Below are 18,125 nucleotides of genomic sequence, written 5' to 3'. Positions count from 1 at the left end.
TAGATAATTCTATTTTCTGATCTTCTGTAGCATCTTTCTGAAATTCCTTTTCTAACTCATCGATCTGTTTCTCTAATTCAAGACTCTGATTTAATCGACTCTTTTTTATTTTAGAAGTATAACTAATTATTTGTCCTCTCAAATAGGCTTTCATAACATCCCATAATACAAACTTACTTTGAACAGAATTAGAATTTTCTTTAAAAAAAATTAATTTGTTTTTTTCAAAAAATCAATAAATTCCATATTTTTTAACAACATTGTATTAAATCTCCAATGATAAGCAATTGAGTTTTCTCAGAAGTTTCATATGTAAAATATAACAAAGAATGATCTGAAATCACCTTACTTTTATATTCTGCTTGTTGTATTTTCCCTTGTAAATGTGCCGATACTAAAAAGAAGTCAATCCTTGAAAACGATTCATGTCTAAATGAAGAAAAGGAAAAAACTTTCTCTGTCGGATTAAGACGTCTCCAAATATCTACTAAATTAAGATCTTTCATCAATGCTTGGACCTGAATTGCCATCTTGGATTTTTAAATTTTCTTTGGAGATTTATCTAATAAAGGTTCCAAAACACAATTAAAATCACCACCAACTAAAATATTATCATTAGCCTGACCCAAACATAAAAATGCTTCTGAAATAAATATTTCATCATCTGCATTTGGGGCTTAAATATTAAGTCCAAAATTCACTAAAAATCTTACAATTCAATTTAAGAATACATCCTGCCTTTTCCTCCATTGATTGTAATTCAAAAGATAAATTTTTATGTATCAAAATTGCTACACCTTCAGCTCTAGAATTAAATGAAGAATATACATGCCCAACCCAGTCCCTTTTTAATTTCATGTTTTCCTTCACATTCAAATATGTTTCTTGTAAAAAAGCAATATCAATTTTCATTTTCTTAATATACGTCAAGACTCGCTTATGCTTTTGCTTAATCGTACTATTTAATCCTTGAACATTAAAAGTAGCAAACCTCAACTTTGACACATCTACTATTATAACTAAATACTAATAATATCTTTATATAAAAATTCAAATCAATGTATATAGGCCCTCCAATAGAAAAAAAATCACAAATTAAAAACTAAAAAAAAAGAAAAAAAAAAGAAAATCCCTCCCACAAAAAAAACTATCAAAAGGTAGTGGGTCACCCACCAGTGGCTGATGACTAGTAAAGAACTTAGTGTAAATCTCTCCCTCCCCAGCCAAACAATCAATAACATGAAAATATCAAAATAACAAAAGTGAAAAAATAGAATTAAAAAATTCTTCTTTTCATCCAGAAGATTCCAATCTCGAAGATCCCACTTCAGAAGGAGGTAGACTCTTTCCATTCCCGTTTTTCCCATTTCTGCCATTTATTTAGTTTCCAGAGCAACCAGATTTTTCTTTAGGAGATAATGGTGGACTACATCTTTGTCCTCTTGTACCTGGCAATGAATCAGCAAAAATCATTTCTTCACGATCAGTTTCAAAAGACCGAAATTGATAGTCTCCATAAAACACCTTCAACACTGCAGGGTAACGAAAAGTAGATTTATAACCTTTACAGCACAAAACTTGTTTAACTGGATTGAATCGACATCGACATTGAATGACCTCTTCACTCAAATCAGTATAAAAAAAGACTCTGCTATTCTGAATCAATAATGGGGTTTGTCGTTGTTTCGCATTTTGTACTGCAAGTCGAAGTATTGCTTCCCTGTCCAAATAATTCAAACATCGAATTATTACCAGTCTCGGTGGTTGACCAGCTGAGGGTGTTCTTCTTAAAGCTCTATGGGCTCTTTCCAGTACCAATCCCCCAGAGAAAAATGCTTGCCCTAATATTTGCGGAATCCAGTCTTTAAAGAAACGAAGAGGATCTTGTCCTTCTATACCTTCTGGCATACCAACAATTTTCACATTATTCCTTGATCCCTTTATTTTTGAGCTATTTGCCTTCCGAATCACCTCCATAGTAACCTTGTGCTTTTCCCCAGATCTGTCTGACTATAGCATTCTTTTAGTAAATGTCAAAAACACATGACTGCACACCTGAAATAAAAACAGAAATGTTCAAAATACTCAGCAGGTCAGGCAACAACTGTGGAAAACCAAACAATTAACATTTCAAGACAAAGGCACGATGGCAGAACTGTGAAAGAGGGGAAAGTTTGTTAGTTTGTTGCAGAGAAGGTGAGGGAGAAATGGGGGGTGGGGGGAAGGGGAAGCTGCAGATGAAGCATTTCAGTTAACAGGTTAAAGAGAAGGTTTGTTGGAGGAAAGGTGAACATAAAAACTATAAAAAACAGACAGAAAAGAGGACCAAAGCAAAGAAACAAGAGCACAACACTGAATGTAGTACTCCAGCTGTTACCTGCTTACAAATTTGGATCTGTTCTAAATGCCCATCTGGTCAGGTTGTGCTGCTGGAGAGGGTAAAACTGAATCAATATTACAATTAGATGATGTACATCAGAATGCAATCTGAAAGGTTGCAGTGTTCCCGCAAAAAGGGGGAAATGCTGCTCCTCAACCCGAGGCAGTGCAGAAATCGAGACAAGTCAGAGAAGGACTTGGGATGGAGAGTTAAGGTGGTAAGTAAACAGGAAACATGGGATCAACTGTGCAGACTTGAAGTTGCTGGGTGCTTATTCATGGTTCTTGTGCCTCTATTTTTAAACTTTAAATGAATTTGTTCTCTTTATTTTTCATTTATCTGCATGCCTAATTATTCTCATCTTAAATTTAATCAGATATTGTAGGTTTTATTTTTTTTTAATTATCTTTCAGATTTTATATCTCACATTACTCATCTGTGAATTTTAAAAATCTTGTATGTGTTCTGTTTGATAACAGCTCTTGTACTTAAACTTCAAATTTATTGTCATGTGTTTAGTGAGCAATCCAACTAGACATCTCATACATAGTATAGCAGGTAAGACATAGTACAGAAGTGCAGAGTTACAGAGAGACCATAAGACCCAGCAACAAAATGAGTGCAATACACAAAATGACTGGAGAAATTCAGCGGGTCACACAGCATAGGAAGTAAAGAGTAACCAACGTTTTGGGCCTGAGACCTTTGTTAAGGTATAACAGAATTAGACCATTCAACCCATGGATATGCTCTACGAATTGAATCATGGTAATGTCATTTTCCCCACCTGAACCCATTCTCCTGCCTTCTCCCCATAACCTTTCACGCCCTTACCAATCAAAAACATATCAACCTCCTCTTGAAATGTACCCAGTCACTTGGCCTCCACAACCATCTCTGGCAATTAATTCCACAGACTCAACACCCTCCAGGTTAAGAAATTCCTGGTCATCTCTGTCCTTTCATTCTGAGCCTGTGCCCTCTGGTCCTACCAATGGTTCAAGCTTTTTCTTTCCACTGACATATTACTTTAAGTATTCCCTATGCCATGCGTGCTCTGTGATTAGTAAGGGATATCTTAAGATGGTATGTGGGTGGAAAGAAAAAGTTTGAAAACCACTTGTTTTAATCGTACCTCATTAATTCGATATGTGCACGGTTTCATAACTCCAAAGGAAATGGGCCAATGATAATTTTTCACAAAGAAATTTCAGTCGTAATTGGGTCTTGAGCAGTGATTCTCAACCTTCCTTTCCCACTCACAGACCACCTTAAGCAATCCCTTACTAATCCCTTACTAATCGCAGGGCACCGATGGCATAGGGATTACTTTTTTTTTCACACCATAAATCACAATAGCCATGATATACACTTTTTCTTTTTCACACATTTACAGTGACTTTTTCTCCCCCCCCCCTCCCTCCTCCCAAGCCACCCCCCCACCCCCCCCCCCTCTCATCCATTTTAGGTATACAATCTAGGTTGCATTAATTCAGTCAGACAATGTTGTCATTCAACAAAAATACACCAGAAATTCTACAGAGTCCATTCTTTTCTTTCCTTCTCCTTCCATCAACTTGGGTAATGTTTGTCCCCGGTAGGTTTTCGCTATTGTATTTAATGTAAGGCTCCCATACTTGTTCGAATATTTCAATATTATTTCTTAAACTATATGTTATTTTTTCTAATGGAATACATTTATTCATTTCTAGGCATAGGGATTACTTCAAGTGGTCTGTGAGTGGAAAGAAAAAAGTTGAGAACCACTGACCTCCATTTTGTGGATTCAAATTTATTATAAGTGTGAAGTGTTGCATTTTGGAAAGGCAAATCGAAATAGGCCATATACATTGAATGGTAGACAATTGAGGAGTACAGAGCAACAAAAGGATTTAGGAGTTGTGGTAAATAGTACCCTCAAAGTTGACACTCAGGTAGATAGAGTGGTGAAGAAGGCATTTGGAATGTTGGCCTTGAATTCAAGAGTTGGGATGTTACGATGAAATTGTACAAAGCATTGGTGAGGCCAAGTTTGGAATACTGTACTGTTTTGGTCACCAAATTACAGGAAGGATATAAATAAAATAGAGAGAGTGCAGAGAAGGATTACGAGAATGTTGACAGGATGTCAGGGTTTGAGTTACAGAGAAAGATTGAGCAGCCTGGGGCTTTTTTCTCTCGAGCGTAGAAGATTGAGGGGGGATTTGATGGAGGTGTTCAAGATTTTAAAAGGGAGAGAGAGAGTCAACGTGGATAGGCTTTTTCAATTAAGAATGGGGGATATTCAAACCAGAGGCCATGGTTTGATTATTGCAGGGGGAAAATTATAAGGGGAATATGAGGGGAAATTTCTTCACGCAAAGGGTGGTTGGGATGTAGAATAAGCTTCCGGCAGAGGTGGTTGAAACAAGGATGTTATTTACATTTAAGGAAAGACTGGATAATTACATGGAGGGGAGAGGATTGGAGGGGTATGGACCAGGTGCTGGTCAGTGGGACTAGGAGGGTGGGGATTTTTTCCGGCATGGACTAGTAGGGCCAAACTGGCCTGTTCTGGGCTCTATATGGTTATATGGTTATATCATCTGACCAAATATACAACCAGATGGAACAGTATTTCTCCAGACTACGATGCAACACACATACAAACTACACAGCACATAATAAACACATATATACGTACAGATACAATTTAAACTAAATATGTATATAAAAATATTTAAAATTATTTGGTCACAGGGTATTGTTCATCGATCTCACAGCCTGCAAAAAGAAACTATTTCTCAGCCTGGCAATCCTGATTTTGATGCTCCTGAACCACCTACTTAATCTTAGTACAAAGATACTGAGTGCTGGATGGAAAGGGTTCTCAACAATTATTCAAGCCCAATTTAAGCATGCTCTTGGTGAATGTCCTCAATAGAGGAAAGGGAGAACCCATTGATCTTCTGGCTGCTTTGATGGTCCTCTGAATAAACTTCTGGTCTGATGCTTTGCAGCTACCATACCATGCAATAATGCAGCCAGACAGGATACTTTCATTTCTGCAATGGACCAGATTGATTAGAGTGCTGTAATGTAAAGGAACCCTTAGAAGGCAATGATCACAGTACGATTGAAGCGTTGTCAAGATAGGGACCTTGCCCTGCTCAACCTCCTTTGGACTCTGCAGTCCCTTTGCAATTTTCCTGTCTTCTAGAACTATTCCTGACTATAGTGATTCTTAAGATATCACTGCTCATTCTTCCGCAATCTTTTCAGTGGCTTCTTTCAGGACCTCAGGCTGCAGTCCGTTCAGGCGTCTAGCTGTCTTTGGAAGAAGGTGAGTTTCAAGCATCTTTTCCTTAGTAATAATGACTGCACTTACTTTTGCCCTTGATGCTCAAGTTTTTGGATGTTTCTGGTTTCTTCCACAGTGAAGACCAACGCAAAATACATATTCACTTCACCTGCCTTTTCTCTTTGCCTGTCATTTTCAAGGATCTGATGTCCACTCATGCCTCTCTGTTACTTTTTATATATCTGAAAATATATTGGTATTTTTAGCCAGCTTACCTTCGTATTTCATCTTTTCACCCCTATTGTTTTTTGGTTGCCTCCTGTTGACTTTTAAAAGCTTCCTAATTCTCAAGCTTGCTGTTAATTTTTGCAATTTTATACTTTTTTGCTTTTGCTTTCAGGCAGACTTTGACTTCCCTTTTCATCCACACTCCTCATCCTTTCTTTGGAATGCTTCTTCTTCGAGAGCAAATGATCCTATGTCTTCCAAATTGCTCTCAGAAACTTCTGTCTTTGCTTCTGTACTGACATCTCTGCTGGGGTCCCCTTCCAATCAACTTTAGCCAGCTCATTTCTCATACCTCTGTCGTTAACCTTAACTGAACTGAAGTACTGATTTATCTGGTTTTAGCTTCTCCCCCTTAAACTGCAGGTTGAATTTTATCACACGGTGATCCCTGCCTCCTTGGGGTTCCTTTACTTCAAAGCTCGCTAATCAATCTGGCATGTAAAAGAACTGTTCTGGAATATGGTGGCATGTGATCTCGCACTCTAGAATCTCCTTTCTGAATAGAGTCAGTATAAGAGCAGTGTAAGAGCGGCTGGAGTGGGATGAGTCTTATAATCTGTTGGCTCAAGAAGCAGGAGGTAAAGATGTTGATAGAGGAGAAGTTTGTGTGACAGACTGAGCCATGTTCACAACCGTCTGTGTGGCAATTGTTCTGAACACTGAAACTTATAACACATGACTGTGGTTACAGATTATGCTGATGAATATTTCCAGACTTGATAACTTTTAACATTTTATAAAACATTAATTTATTTTAGATGTGTTTTTTTTTGTAATTATAACGTCTGTTTTCCACCCCATCCAGTTTATGCTCTGTGGTTATATTTCTTCTTCAGTATTTTATGCATTGTTTAGTTGTACAATTTATCTTTTTTGGGATGATACATCCAGATGTGTGACCTTTGTAGAGGAAAATGTGTTTTCTTAAACATTTACACCTAGTTGTAAAACATCAACAGTAAACAAGGACACTTAAGCTTTTGACATAGTTGGAGGCTAGAGGCTGTTTTGTGAAACCCTTGTGAAAATGTCATATCAGAGGCACGCTTAACATAGTGGTTAGTGCAAAGCTATTACAATGCTAGTGACATGGGTTTGAATCCACCTCTTTGTAAGGAGTTTACAAGTTTATCCTGAAACTGCGTGAATTACCTTCGGGGGCTTCAGTTTCCTCCTATGCTCCAAAGATGTGCAGGGTTAGTAGGTTAATTGATCATGTGGGTCACATAACATGCCCAGGTTCAGGGGTCAGAGGGCATGTTCCTGTGCTGGATCTTAAAAACATGTTACCAGAGTTGGTGACTCATTCAAAGATATTTAAAAGACTGGAATAGCAGAGCTGTTGATGAAATCTGCAAATTGAAGGGACAAATATTCACTTGAGGCAGCTTGTTTGAAGAAAGATTTTGGATGAATTTTGCTGTGGTTTTGCATAATTTGAAACTTCTGAAATTAAATCCTTTTGGAAGAGAGGAAGAAAGAGAAAAGGGTAACAACTGCAGTAATTAAGTAGCAGCTTGTATTAAAGATGCTTTCTTGAAATTTTTCACTGAGCTTTATTTGGGTAAATTAGAAAGTGATTTCTAGTGATCAACGAATTTTTTTTTAAAGGCGAATGTAACAACTTTAAATCTGATGAATCTTATTTTTCCTTTCTCCTTAGGTGCCAGCACTCCCAGAAGGAACAGATTCTGGGCTTCCACTTGTTAACGAATTGTATTACCTCTTGGCTGACTATCATTTCAAGAACAAAGAGCAGGCCAAAGCTATTAAATTCTACATGCATGATATCTGTGTCTGCCCAGCCAGGTATGAATTGCTCGTGTTCAGTGGTGTTGTCCTGACTTCAAGAAAATCAACTGTGGTGGTATTTTGGAAAGATTAGAGTGTTTTTTTGTAATTGAATATTCTTTATCTCATTTCCTGTATTTGCAATACGAGTTCTTATATGGTTGAAGGGAACCTGCAAGACATTGCAAGAGGAGGTTTATGCCTTTATTGCCAGATAGTTTTGTATCCTCTTCCTTCCAATTTCTAGCTTAGTCCACAACCCAAAAGCACAGACGTTGAACTATCTAATTTAAGGTGATCTACATCCACACAGTTTCTTTCTCTCTTGATCCACCCAGGTCTTCTCTCTCACGTGTTCCTTCTCTTTTCCCCATATGCTCATCTCCCACACTCTCCCCAATCCTCTTTCCATGTTGTCCATTATCCCTCCGATATTTGGTTCCACTCATAACTTTGCTTTCATATCGGATTCCATTGTGTGCAGCTCTTCCTTGTCTCCGCATCACCTCCCAACCTTGGTCTCTATCTTCTATCCCCAACCTGGCTCCATCTGGCCATCAACCCTTTCTCATCTGGATCCACCAGCTTCTTCCACACCCTTTTCCCCTCATCTCTTTATAATGTATGTCTCGCCTTTGTACTTTGAGCCCTATGCAATATCTTGACTCAAATCGTCAACTGTCCCTTTGCCTCCACAAATGCTGCCTCAGCTGTGGAGTTCCCTACTAGTTTGTTTTTTTGCTTTGGATTTCAGAATTTGCAATCTCTTGTCTCTATTCCAGCATGTCTCTTAAACCAGCCCTTGTAGCATTACCAAGGCTTTGATCAAGAGCACATTTTAATGTCGGAGACTTTGAATGATTTGGCACAGAGTGTGGATAAATTGTTACAATGCATTTTTATACACAAGCTACACGTATAATATTTATTGAGCTTGCTTTAAATCAGATTGGGCATTTTCTGTCACACTTCACCTAATGTCCAGGACAATTTGTTGATAACTTAACAACAAATTGGAAAGGCAGTGAGTTACAATCCTTCTTGTTCACTTGGCAAAGCATGGAGTACATGACTCAGGAAGTCAGGAACCACATGTGTATTGTGGGATTCCTGCTGGGACATGGAATTTATTTTGCCTGACTCCTTTATAAGTGCTGTATTTAAAAAAATATATATTTATGTTTTGTATACCATCCAATATAATAATAGAATCATATCCAAATGATAATTTTAATTATCAAACTAGAATAAAAGTAAATGGTTGTATAGTACATAAAGGTGAGAAGATAAAAAAAATATAAAAGAAAAAAGAATATAGATATATGTGCAAAGCTACTGTGAGAACTACCCACCCTCCCAAAAAGAAAGACAGGATATTAATAAAATAGAATTAAACCAAGATGATATGGTTCAACCATTAAGATTTTAAAAAAAGTGGTGGTGGGGTGTAGAAGAGAAAACATTAGATATCCAAACCCATAATATCTAAATATGGTTTCCATATTTTAAAGTATGTATCATACCCATTTCTAATATTATAAGTCACCTTTTTTAAGGGAATACAATTTTGCATCTCCCTCTTTGAACAATCAGTCTTAGGGCAGGATTCAGATTTCCATGCAATTGCTATACATCTCCTGGCCACTGCCAATCCGACTTTAAAAAAATTTTATTGATATTTTGACAACTTCAATTAGGGTTCCAAATCATATATATTTCCCAAAAGAAAAAGCTTGGGTGTTGATGGTAAATGTATTTTTATGATTTGTTCCAAAAAATTGCCCACATCTTTCCAAAATGATGTCACATTGGTACATGACCAGGTAGAATGTATAAACGTACCAATTTCTGTGCCACATCTAAAACATAAATTTGGAAAAGTTAGATTAAATTTATTTAATTTATGTGGTGGTAAATATAATTGATGAATACATTTATAATTAACTAATCTATAATGAACATTAATTGTATCCCACAAATGTCAGACCAGCAAAAAGGATCAATTTCAATTGCCAAGTCTAATTCCCATCTTTCTTTTGATTTATTCAAATCTGGTTTTAGAGATTCCTCCTGAAGTAGAAGATACAATTTAGAAATAAGTTTCTTTGAAATTCCCTCATGAATCACAATCTCCAATCCATTAATCTGCATCAAAATTAGTTCTGGGCCTAATACATCCCTTAAAAAATATCTCAGTTGAAGATAGCAGAAGAACCTATTTTGTGAAATCCCAAATTTATTTTAATTTGATCAAACATGACATAAATACCTCTTGCTCATAATCGTCTCCCAAATATTTAATCAAATATTGGAGCCGATTTTCTAAATTTTTATTGTCATATAGGATTGGTAAGAGTCTGTTCTGAGCAAGAGGCATTTTCAACGAGACTCGTAATTCATTTGCTTTGTTACCATTAACTAATTTCCAAGTACTAATAATATATTTTACTAACGATGTTTTATTATTCCCCACAAATATTTCTGAATTCCATTTATATATCATGTCTTCTGCTATCTTTTCTCTAACTTTATGTAGCTCTATATTTACCCATGAATGTTTGTCTCCTCTATTAAAAAAAGAGGTGACAAATTTCAATTGGGCTGCTTGATAATATAATTTAAAATCTGGGAGTAAGTGCTGTATTTTTGCTGCCAGGATCAAGGCATCCATGTACTAGGTGTTGAGATTTGTAGTTCTGTTTTCTGCTGTGGCAGCAGTTCCACCAATGCACATTTTTTGATAACCTCTGCTCCAGAGCATAGGGCATCACATTACCTATCACATTCTTGCAATGTGACAATTTTTCCTTGCTTCCATTCGCTGCTTCCATTCACCACTTCCACAGCTCTGTTTGGCTGTCATGGAGAGAAATCCTTAATGGTGCTAAAGCATTTCCCAGCCATGGCTGGATGAGACTAAGAATTCCACTATATTTTTAGGCAGCAGTTGCTGTCACTTAACAATTTGGTTTCTAACAATTAAAATGGGAGAAAACCACAATTGCAATTTCTTACCATTCCTCTTCTGCATTTTTTGTGACAACCAGTGTTGTAATGCAGCAAAACATAGCAAACGTTGAATGCTCCAAAATGGGTAAAATACACTTTCTCGGCATTGAAGTATCTTTCAGAATATCTCTTTGCTGTGTAGTAGGCAAGGCAGGTGGAAGTGAACAGGTTAAATTGGCTCTTCAAAATTTTAAGATTTGGGAAATGAAACAATTTGTGTGTGCATCGTATTTCAACAGCAGATAGATGGGCTGTGATGTGCATCTGACTGTTTAACTGACCCAGAATGATGCAGCATATTGTGGCAAATTTTTAATTCTCTGTTTTCGTATCCTTTACTTTGAACATGCCTACTTTGTCCAAAATCTTGATTGCTTAGAAAAATTACTACCAATTGATAAAAAGTGAAGTTAATGGTGGTAATTTGTGTGGATGATGTCCATTTGATAAGGTGTGAGTTTATTGTTAGATATGAATAGTTGCCTGCAGTCTCTTGTGTCTCCAAGACGAATGCAATTGTGAAAGCAGTTTCTTTCCAACAGCTTCAGGCTCTTGAACCACTAATCCTGGATGCTCCGATACTACAAATAGATAGTCTACATTATTGCAAAGTCACTTTTTTTTGGCAATGTGACTATTTGTATCTGAATATTTATTGTTTATTATATTTATTATCTGTTTAATTCAATTCTGTATATTATTGTTTTTATTAAACAACATACCTATTCAGCTACAGCATGTAAGAAATTTGGTGCATTTTACAATGTGTGAGACAACAGACTCATTATCAGAATGGTTCTCTAGAGGCTTGACAAATTTTTTTTATCTGTAGACTAACCTCTATAATATCTTAAACTTCCATTGCGTAGATTTGATTCATGGGCAGGTATGGCTCTGGCTCGAGCCAGCCGTATCCAGGACAAATTGAATTCAAATGAATTGAAGAGTGATGGCCCTATCTGGAAACACTCAGTTGCTGTTCTGAACTGCTTTAAACGGGCACTTGAGATAGACCACTCAAATCTCTCACTCTGGATTGAGTATGGCTCCATGTCCTATGCACTGCACTCATTTGCTTCACGGCAGCTAAAGCAGTGGAAAATGGAGTTGCCATCAGAAGTTGTACAACAAGTGAGTATCTAAAAGTCACAGTACATTATCAGCAAGAGCACATTTAATTGTTAGAGGTTAATTTTGGATTGGACCTTGCATCTAAGCCTTTTCTTATTGCTCTCTTTCCATCTTTGTTCTTGGTTTATATCTTGCTTTCTTAGTTGCTTTGAAATGGATACTTTGTGAATTTATAACTGGATCTGTTAACAGATTTCAGATTCATATTTCAGATTTATTGTCAGGGTACATACATGACATCACATGCAACCCTGAGGATTCCTTTTTCAGTGGGCCAGGCAATAAGCTGTGTTCTATTTGGTTCACTACAGCTATTAGCAGGTGTAAAATAAACACTTCTGACATCTAACCATACCTGAAGAGTAGCCTTTTGAATCAACTGACAAATCTTTGGGAAAAATCATTTCTCTTTTGGACACAGTCTGTTGTCCATATGAAGGTACATCATACAGAGCCTGTAAGAAAAATAAAATGGAAACTTGTACATGAATGCTGAAGGCATGGTTACAGTACTAAATGAGTACCTTGCACCTGTCTTCAGGAAGGAGACAGTTTCCAAATTGGAGAGAAGGAAGAGCTAGTTGAGACAGGTATGTTTAAAAACAAATATAAATATATTAGAAAAGTTGGTTGAAGTTAGCGGGTAAGCCACTATGCCGAGATGGGATGCATCGCAGGATCTTGAGGGCTCTCTTCTGCTGTCTTTGGATGTGCCAAAGATCTGAAAGTGGTGAATGTTACTCCCTTGTTAAATGTGCAAGGTTAAGTCCAGCAACAACAGATTATGGTGATGAGCAAGATTTCAGAAAGCTCGAACCATGAGAGGATTAATAGTGAGAGGAAAATTGATTAACTAAGACAAGCCAACACTGGTCGGAATCATATCATGTTTTGCTGTTTTGATTGAATTTTTTGATAAGGTAATGGATTGAGTTGCTGAGGGTCATGCAGTTGATATGGTGTCGATGGACTTCCAGAAATCTTTTGATAAGATGCCACATGGTATGCTCATCAGCAAGTTGAAGAATGTGGCATAAATGGGACATTGATAGTATGGACCAAGTAGCAGGTCACAGCACGTCCTGGTGATGATTGTTTTTGGGATTGGAGATAGGCAAATAATAGTGTTCCCTCAGGATTAGTATTAGGGCTGTTGTCTTTTGTTTAAACTATTGCATTTAATTTGGACCAAGACCAAGGTTGAAGTAACAACTTCGAATTTGCAGTTAACGCAAAACTTGACAGTGCAGTGAACTATGAAGAGAATCGTGATAGATAACACTTCAAATCATTTCTTTGGCTTTTTACAGACTGTTTTATTTAATATTTCATTGTTTTTGTGTTCTCTTCTGAGATATTGCATCTTATTTTCCCTGTTGCACAACAAATTTAATTGAATACCCTCGTCCCTTTGCCTGTTGGTATAAATTTTGAGCTTTGTGAATGTTGTGAAGGTATTGGCCTCCACTCTTTCCTTGGACCAAATTGTAACCAAATTCGAAAAAAAATCTGCCTCAAAACCCTCACCCACTTAACCAACTTTGTCTTTCATAATTTTTTTACCCTTCTGCTGCCTCCTGCTCCAAAGAAATCCAACCCATCAAATGAATTTCCTCTGCAATCTCTCCCGTGCAACCAGTTCCTTTCTACAGCATGATTACCAGAACTGCATATGTCACTCCAGTTGTGGCCAAATGAACGTTGTATGAAGTTGCACCAAGACCATCTTGGTCTAGCTCCATGCTGCTGCTGCTAATGAAGGTAGTCATCCTGTTGGCTTCCTTCACTCTCTGATGTACTCATGCAGCCATCTTCATGGATCTTTGGAGTTCCTTTTGTTCCTCAATGCTGGCTACTTATTCAGGGTATTTCTCCTTAGTAAACTCTCAAAATGCATCACAGCACAATTTTCAGGATTAAATTCCATTTGCCATTTACCTCCCCAATTTACCAGCTGATCACTGTCATCACTCCCCTCCTCTCTGTCGCCAATTTTCACATCACCTGCAAACTTGCTCATTGTACCCCCTACATTTGCATCAGTTTATATTGTACACAGCTGGTCACAGGCCCACAAAAACAGCAGCAAGGCCCTATCATCATTGCCTGTCTTCTGTTACTCACCCGATTTTGGATCTGGTTGATCAACTTGCCATGGGCTTGAAGCCTTTGGACCAGAAAAGTACTGAGTGTGGATGGATTATTTTTGTGGTTGCACAATTGTTTAGTCATTTATAATCTTTAAAGGTGATTGATGTTTACTACCTAGCTAGTTGATTGCATTACGTAAGAGCCACTCTTTAGTAGGCTTGGGTAGTTTCTTTTTTCAGAGGTGTTGTACTTTGAAGGGGGAGAAAACCTCTGATACAGAACACTTAAATATGCAACAGGCCAGATAACACCGACAGGTAAACATCTCAGCTGATGTTGAGTCTTTAAGATGTCTGCATTTGAACACAGCAGTGCTCATTTATTATATAGGAAGCACTTTGTGCCATTCCTCAAGTGTGCATGGAGAGGCAACAAAAAAGCCAAATATGCATAAATTTCATGGTTTAAAATGGAACATTGCTGAGTAAAACTACTGGTCTTTGGGAGCAATGGTAAGTTAATTTTGACTGAAATTACAGGAGTATCATTTTTAATTTCAATTTTAAACTGAGATATTAAGCTCCCTTTTCAAAGTTTTTTTTTGCTTTTTATCTACTTTTCTTCATGTTGTTCTGTGGTTCGGATGATGGGCACATGATTTGCTGCCATTGGTCTTCACAGCGTGCCAAATGATCACCAAAACTTTATTTTTGTGCGATTCATTGTCTTTGTTGTCCACCACAGATGGAAGAAAGAAGAGACAGCATGCTTGAGACAGCCAAGCAATGTTTCCTATCAGCAGCACATTGTGAAGGTGATGGCGATGAGGAGGAATGGCTCATTCATTACATGTTGGGTAAAATCGCAGAGAAACAGAAACAACCCCCAAAGGAATACTTGGAACATTACAAGCAGGTCAGCATTGTTCTTGGGCTCCAGTCAATTTTGTTAGGATTTTGTCAGTCCACCTCAGTATTGAAGTAAAGCCACTGAAATTAAAAAAAAGTGACATGACTGTTGCTAGTGATTGATCTTGTTGCTGTCTTCTCCTTAATGTCTTTCACAACAATATTGTGTTTTAAATAGGTAGACAAAAGATTAGTCTGACACTGCAGTGAGATCTGATAAATTGTCCCAAGGGCTGATACTAAGTTGTTGTAGAAATTAATGTATCATTGCATGATGCACAAATGATCAGAGGGTCTATGTTATGCTGCAAGTAGCCCACTTTGGGTATATTTTCTCCTTCAGTACATGTAGATCAGTGTTTGAAGCAGAAATTGGATTGGGCTTTCATCTGAGGCAATCGCCATGAAAGTGGAGAATGCTCAAAGGTTGGAAGCACGGAATTTGGAAGTTCTTTTTCAACACCATTTGTTCAAGGAAAATTGGAATTCCTGTTCTATGTGTCAAAACAAATAAACAGTATTGATTTTTTTTGCCGAGTTTCACATTTTCTATTCTCAAAGGCGCAGTCTATCATTTAAATATAGTTGCAGTTATTACTGAACCTAAAACTGCAGTTTTGAAAGTGTAACATCGAATTTCTGTTACTTTATGGTAACATGGTGAAAGTTTATTGAGAAATTATTAGTTTGAAGGTCATTGCTTATGCCGCTGTCAAGCTGCTCCAAAATAGATGGGTAAGTTGAAGAATTTCTCCCATGAATCAATTCCACAGCATTTTGATAGTTTTTCCAAATATGACAAAAAAAATCTGAGCTGATTACCTGTCCAACCATTGACTTGGAAAATATGTTAATAACTTAAAGTTGGGGTGAGTTTCAGACACGTGCAATTCACAAGATAGGAGCAGAAGTAGGCCCATTGGCCCATCAAGTGAGAACAAATTTATTATGGTGAACAAGTCACGAAACTTGGTGTTTGCAGCAGCATAGTGTAAAAATTCATATTATAAACTATCTTACTACAATAAATCTTAAAAAAAAAGTGCATGAAAATTAGGGAGTATTTTTAGTTCATTGATTATTCAGGAATTGGTTGTTCTCATGCTGCTGAGTGCTCGTCTTTTGACTCCTGTATCTTTTTCCTGATGGTAGCAGTGTGAAGAGGGCATGGCCTGGATAGTGTAAGGTAAAACATCATGAGATGGGAATGTGCAGGGCTGTAACAAGATGTGAATGCATCCTTGTACTTACAAGATAAGAGAGACATTGATGGATTGAGAGGCAGGAAGCTAGCAGGGAAAGGATAGCAACAGTTTTAGTCATTGGACAAGTAATGATATGATGATGTTCTAAGCACATATCCAAGGGTATAAAAAATCACCATTTTGCTGATAACGGCAGAATGCATTCTCCGACTAACATGGTTAGTCGCAAGTGTTACAATCCGGTAATAAAGAACAAAGAACCCTGATTTCGACTCAGCCTGGTGTTTGTCTCACTCATTCATGAACAAAGCAGACCTAACAATTGTGGGTGTCTTTGAGGATCGAGGCTGCTTTTTTAAGACACCGCCTTATGTAGATGTCCTCAATGGAGTGAAGTCTGGTGCCTGTGATGTCATAGGGCGAATTAACAACCCTCTGAGTTTATTCTTGTCCTGAGAGTTGGTGCCTTTGTACCAGACAGTGATGCAACCATCTAGAATGCTCTCCACTGTACACCTGTGGAAGTTTTCGAGAGTCTTTGGTGGCGTACCGAATCTCCTTAGACACCTCACAAAGTATAGCTGCTGGCGAGCCTTCTTTGTGATTTCATCAACAAGGAGGCTCCAGGATAGATCCTCGGAGATGATCCCCAGGAATTTGAAGTTCTCGATTCTGTCCACTACTGAGCCCTTGATGAGGACTGGGTCATGTTTCCTAACCTTCCCCCTGAAGTTCACAATCATTTCCTTGGCTTTGGTAACATTGTGTGCAGGGTTGTTGTTGTGACACCATTCAAAGAATGGTTTATGATTTACTGCCGTTTGTGATTTACTGATAACTGTGGTGTCATTGGCAAACTTGTAGATTGTATTGGAATTGTGCCTGGCCACACAGTCAAGGGTGTATCATGAGTAGAGCAGTAGGCTAAGCATGTATCCATGATTGGAATAACGGAGTCTACTCCACTATTCCTATCATGAGCTGATACACCCTTCCACTCAACCCCGGCTTTCTCCTCATAACCTTTAATATCCTGACTAATCAAATAACCTGTTAATCTCTGCCTTAAGTACACCCAACAACCTTGCTTCCACAGCCATCTGTGGCAACAGATTCCACAGACTCATGAATCCTGGACGAGAAATATTTCCATATCTCTGTTTTAAGTTTATGCCTTTTTACCCTGAAGATATGCCTTCTTGTCTTAAAATACCTTAAATGGGAAATATCCTTGTTACATCTATTCTGTACTTGCCTTTCAGCATTCAAAATGCCTCTTAGGTCCCCCTCATCCTTTTGAACTTCAATGAATACAGTCCAAGAGCTGATAATTGTTTCTCATATGCCAACCCTTTCATTTCTGATATAATTCTAGTAAATCTTCTCTGAACTCTCTCCAATGCAGCACTTTTCTTAAATAAGTTGCCCAAAACTGTACACAGTGCTCCAAGTGATGTGTCACCAGCGCTTTATAGAGTATCAACATTACGTCCCTGCTCTTATATGCTATCCTTCTAGAAATGAATGGCAACATTGCATTAGTCTTCTTCACCACCAACTCAACCTGGAGGTTAACTTGTATGATATCCTGCACAAGGCCACCCAAGCCCTTTTCCATCTCCGAATTTTGAATATTCTCCCCATAATAATAGTCAGCCAATCTATTTCTTCTACCAAAATGCATGACCGTACACTTTCCAACATTGTATTCATCTGCCACCCCTTTTCCCATTCTCCTAATCTAAACAAGTCTCTCTGCAGCCTTTCAGTATCCTTGTCACTCTACACACAGAGCAGATCCCGGCCCCAACTGCACACTGGTCTCACAGACCAGATCCTGGACCCCAGCTGCACACTCCACCCATAGACCAGATATCAGCCTCGGCTGCGCACTCCACCCACAGACTAGATCCCAGCCCCCACAGATCAGATCCCAGCCCCCACAGATCAGATCCCAGCCCCCACAGATCAGATCCCATCCCTGATTGCACTCTGTACCCACAGACCAGATCCCGGACCCCGGCTGCACTCTGGGTCCACAG

At 38.0% G+C, this 18,125-nt stretch overlaps 1 protein-coding gene across 10 annotated transcripts in view; it reads left to right on the top strand.

Moving 5' to 3' along the window:
- The window catches only part of LOC138761237 (calcineurin-binding protein cabin-1-like), a 200,181-nt gene that overhangs the window by 120,689 nt on the left and 61,367 nt on the right, over positions 1-18,125 (top strand). For all 10 annotated transcript variants that reach the window (XM_069933028.1, XM_069933032.1, XM_069933027.1 and 7 more), the window contains 3 exons: positions 7,612-7,757; positions 11,618-11,879; positions 14,715-14,885. In XM_069933028.1, coding sequence (XP_069789129.1) covers positions 7,612-7,757; positions 11,618-11,879; positions 14,715-14,885 — 579 coding nt within the window. The remainder of the gene's footprint in view (positions 1-7,611; positions 7,758-11,617; positions 11,880-14,714; positions 14,886-18,125) is intronic.

The sequence above is a fragment of the Narcine bancroftii genome, chromosome 4 (assembly GCF_036971445.1).
Source record: "Narcine bancroftii isolate sNarBan1 chromosome 4, sNarBan1.hap1, whole genome shotgun sequence".
NCBI lineage: Eukaryota > Metazoa > Chordata > Chondrichthyes > Torpediniformes > Narcinidae > Narcine > Narcine bancroftii.
This window is presented reverse-complemented; position numbering and strand designations above follow the sequence as displayed.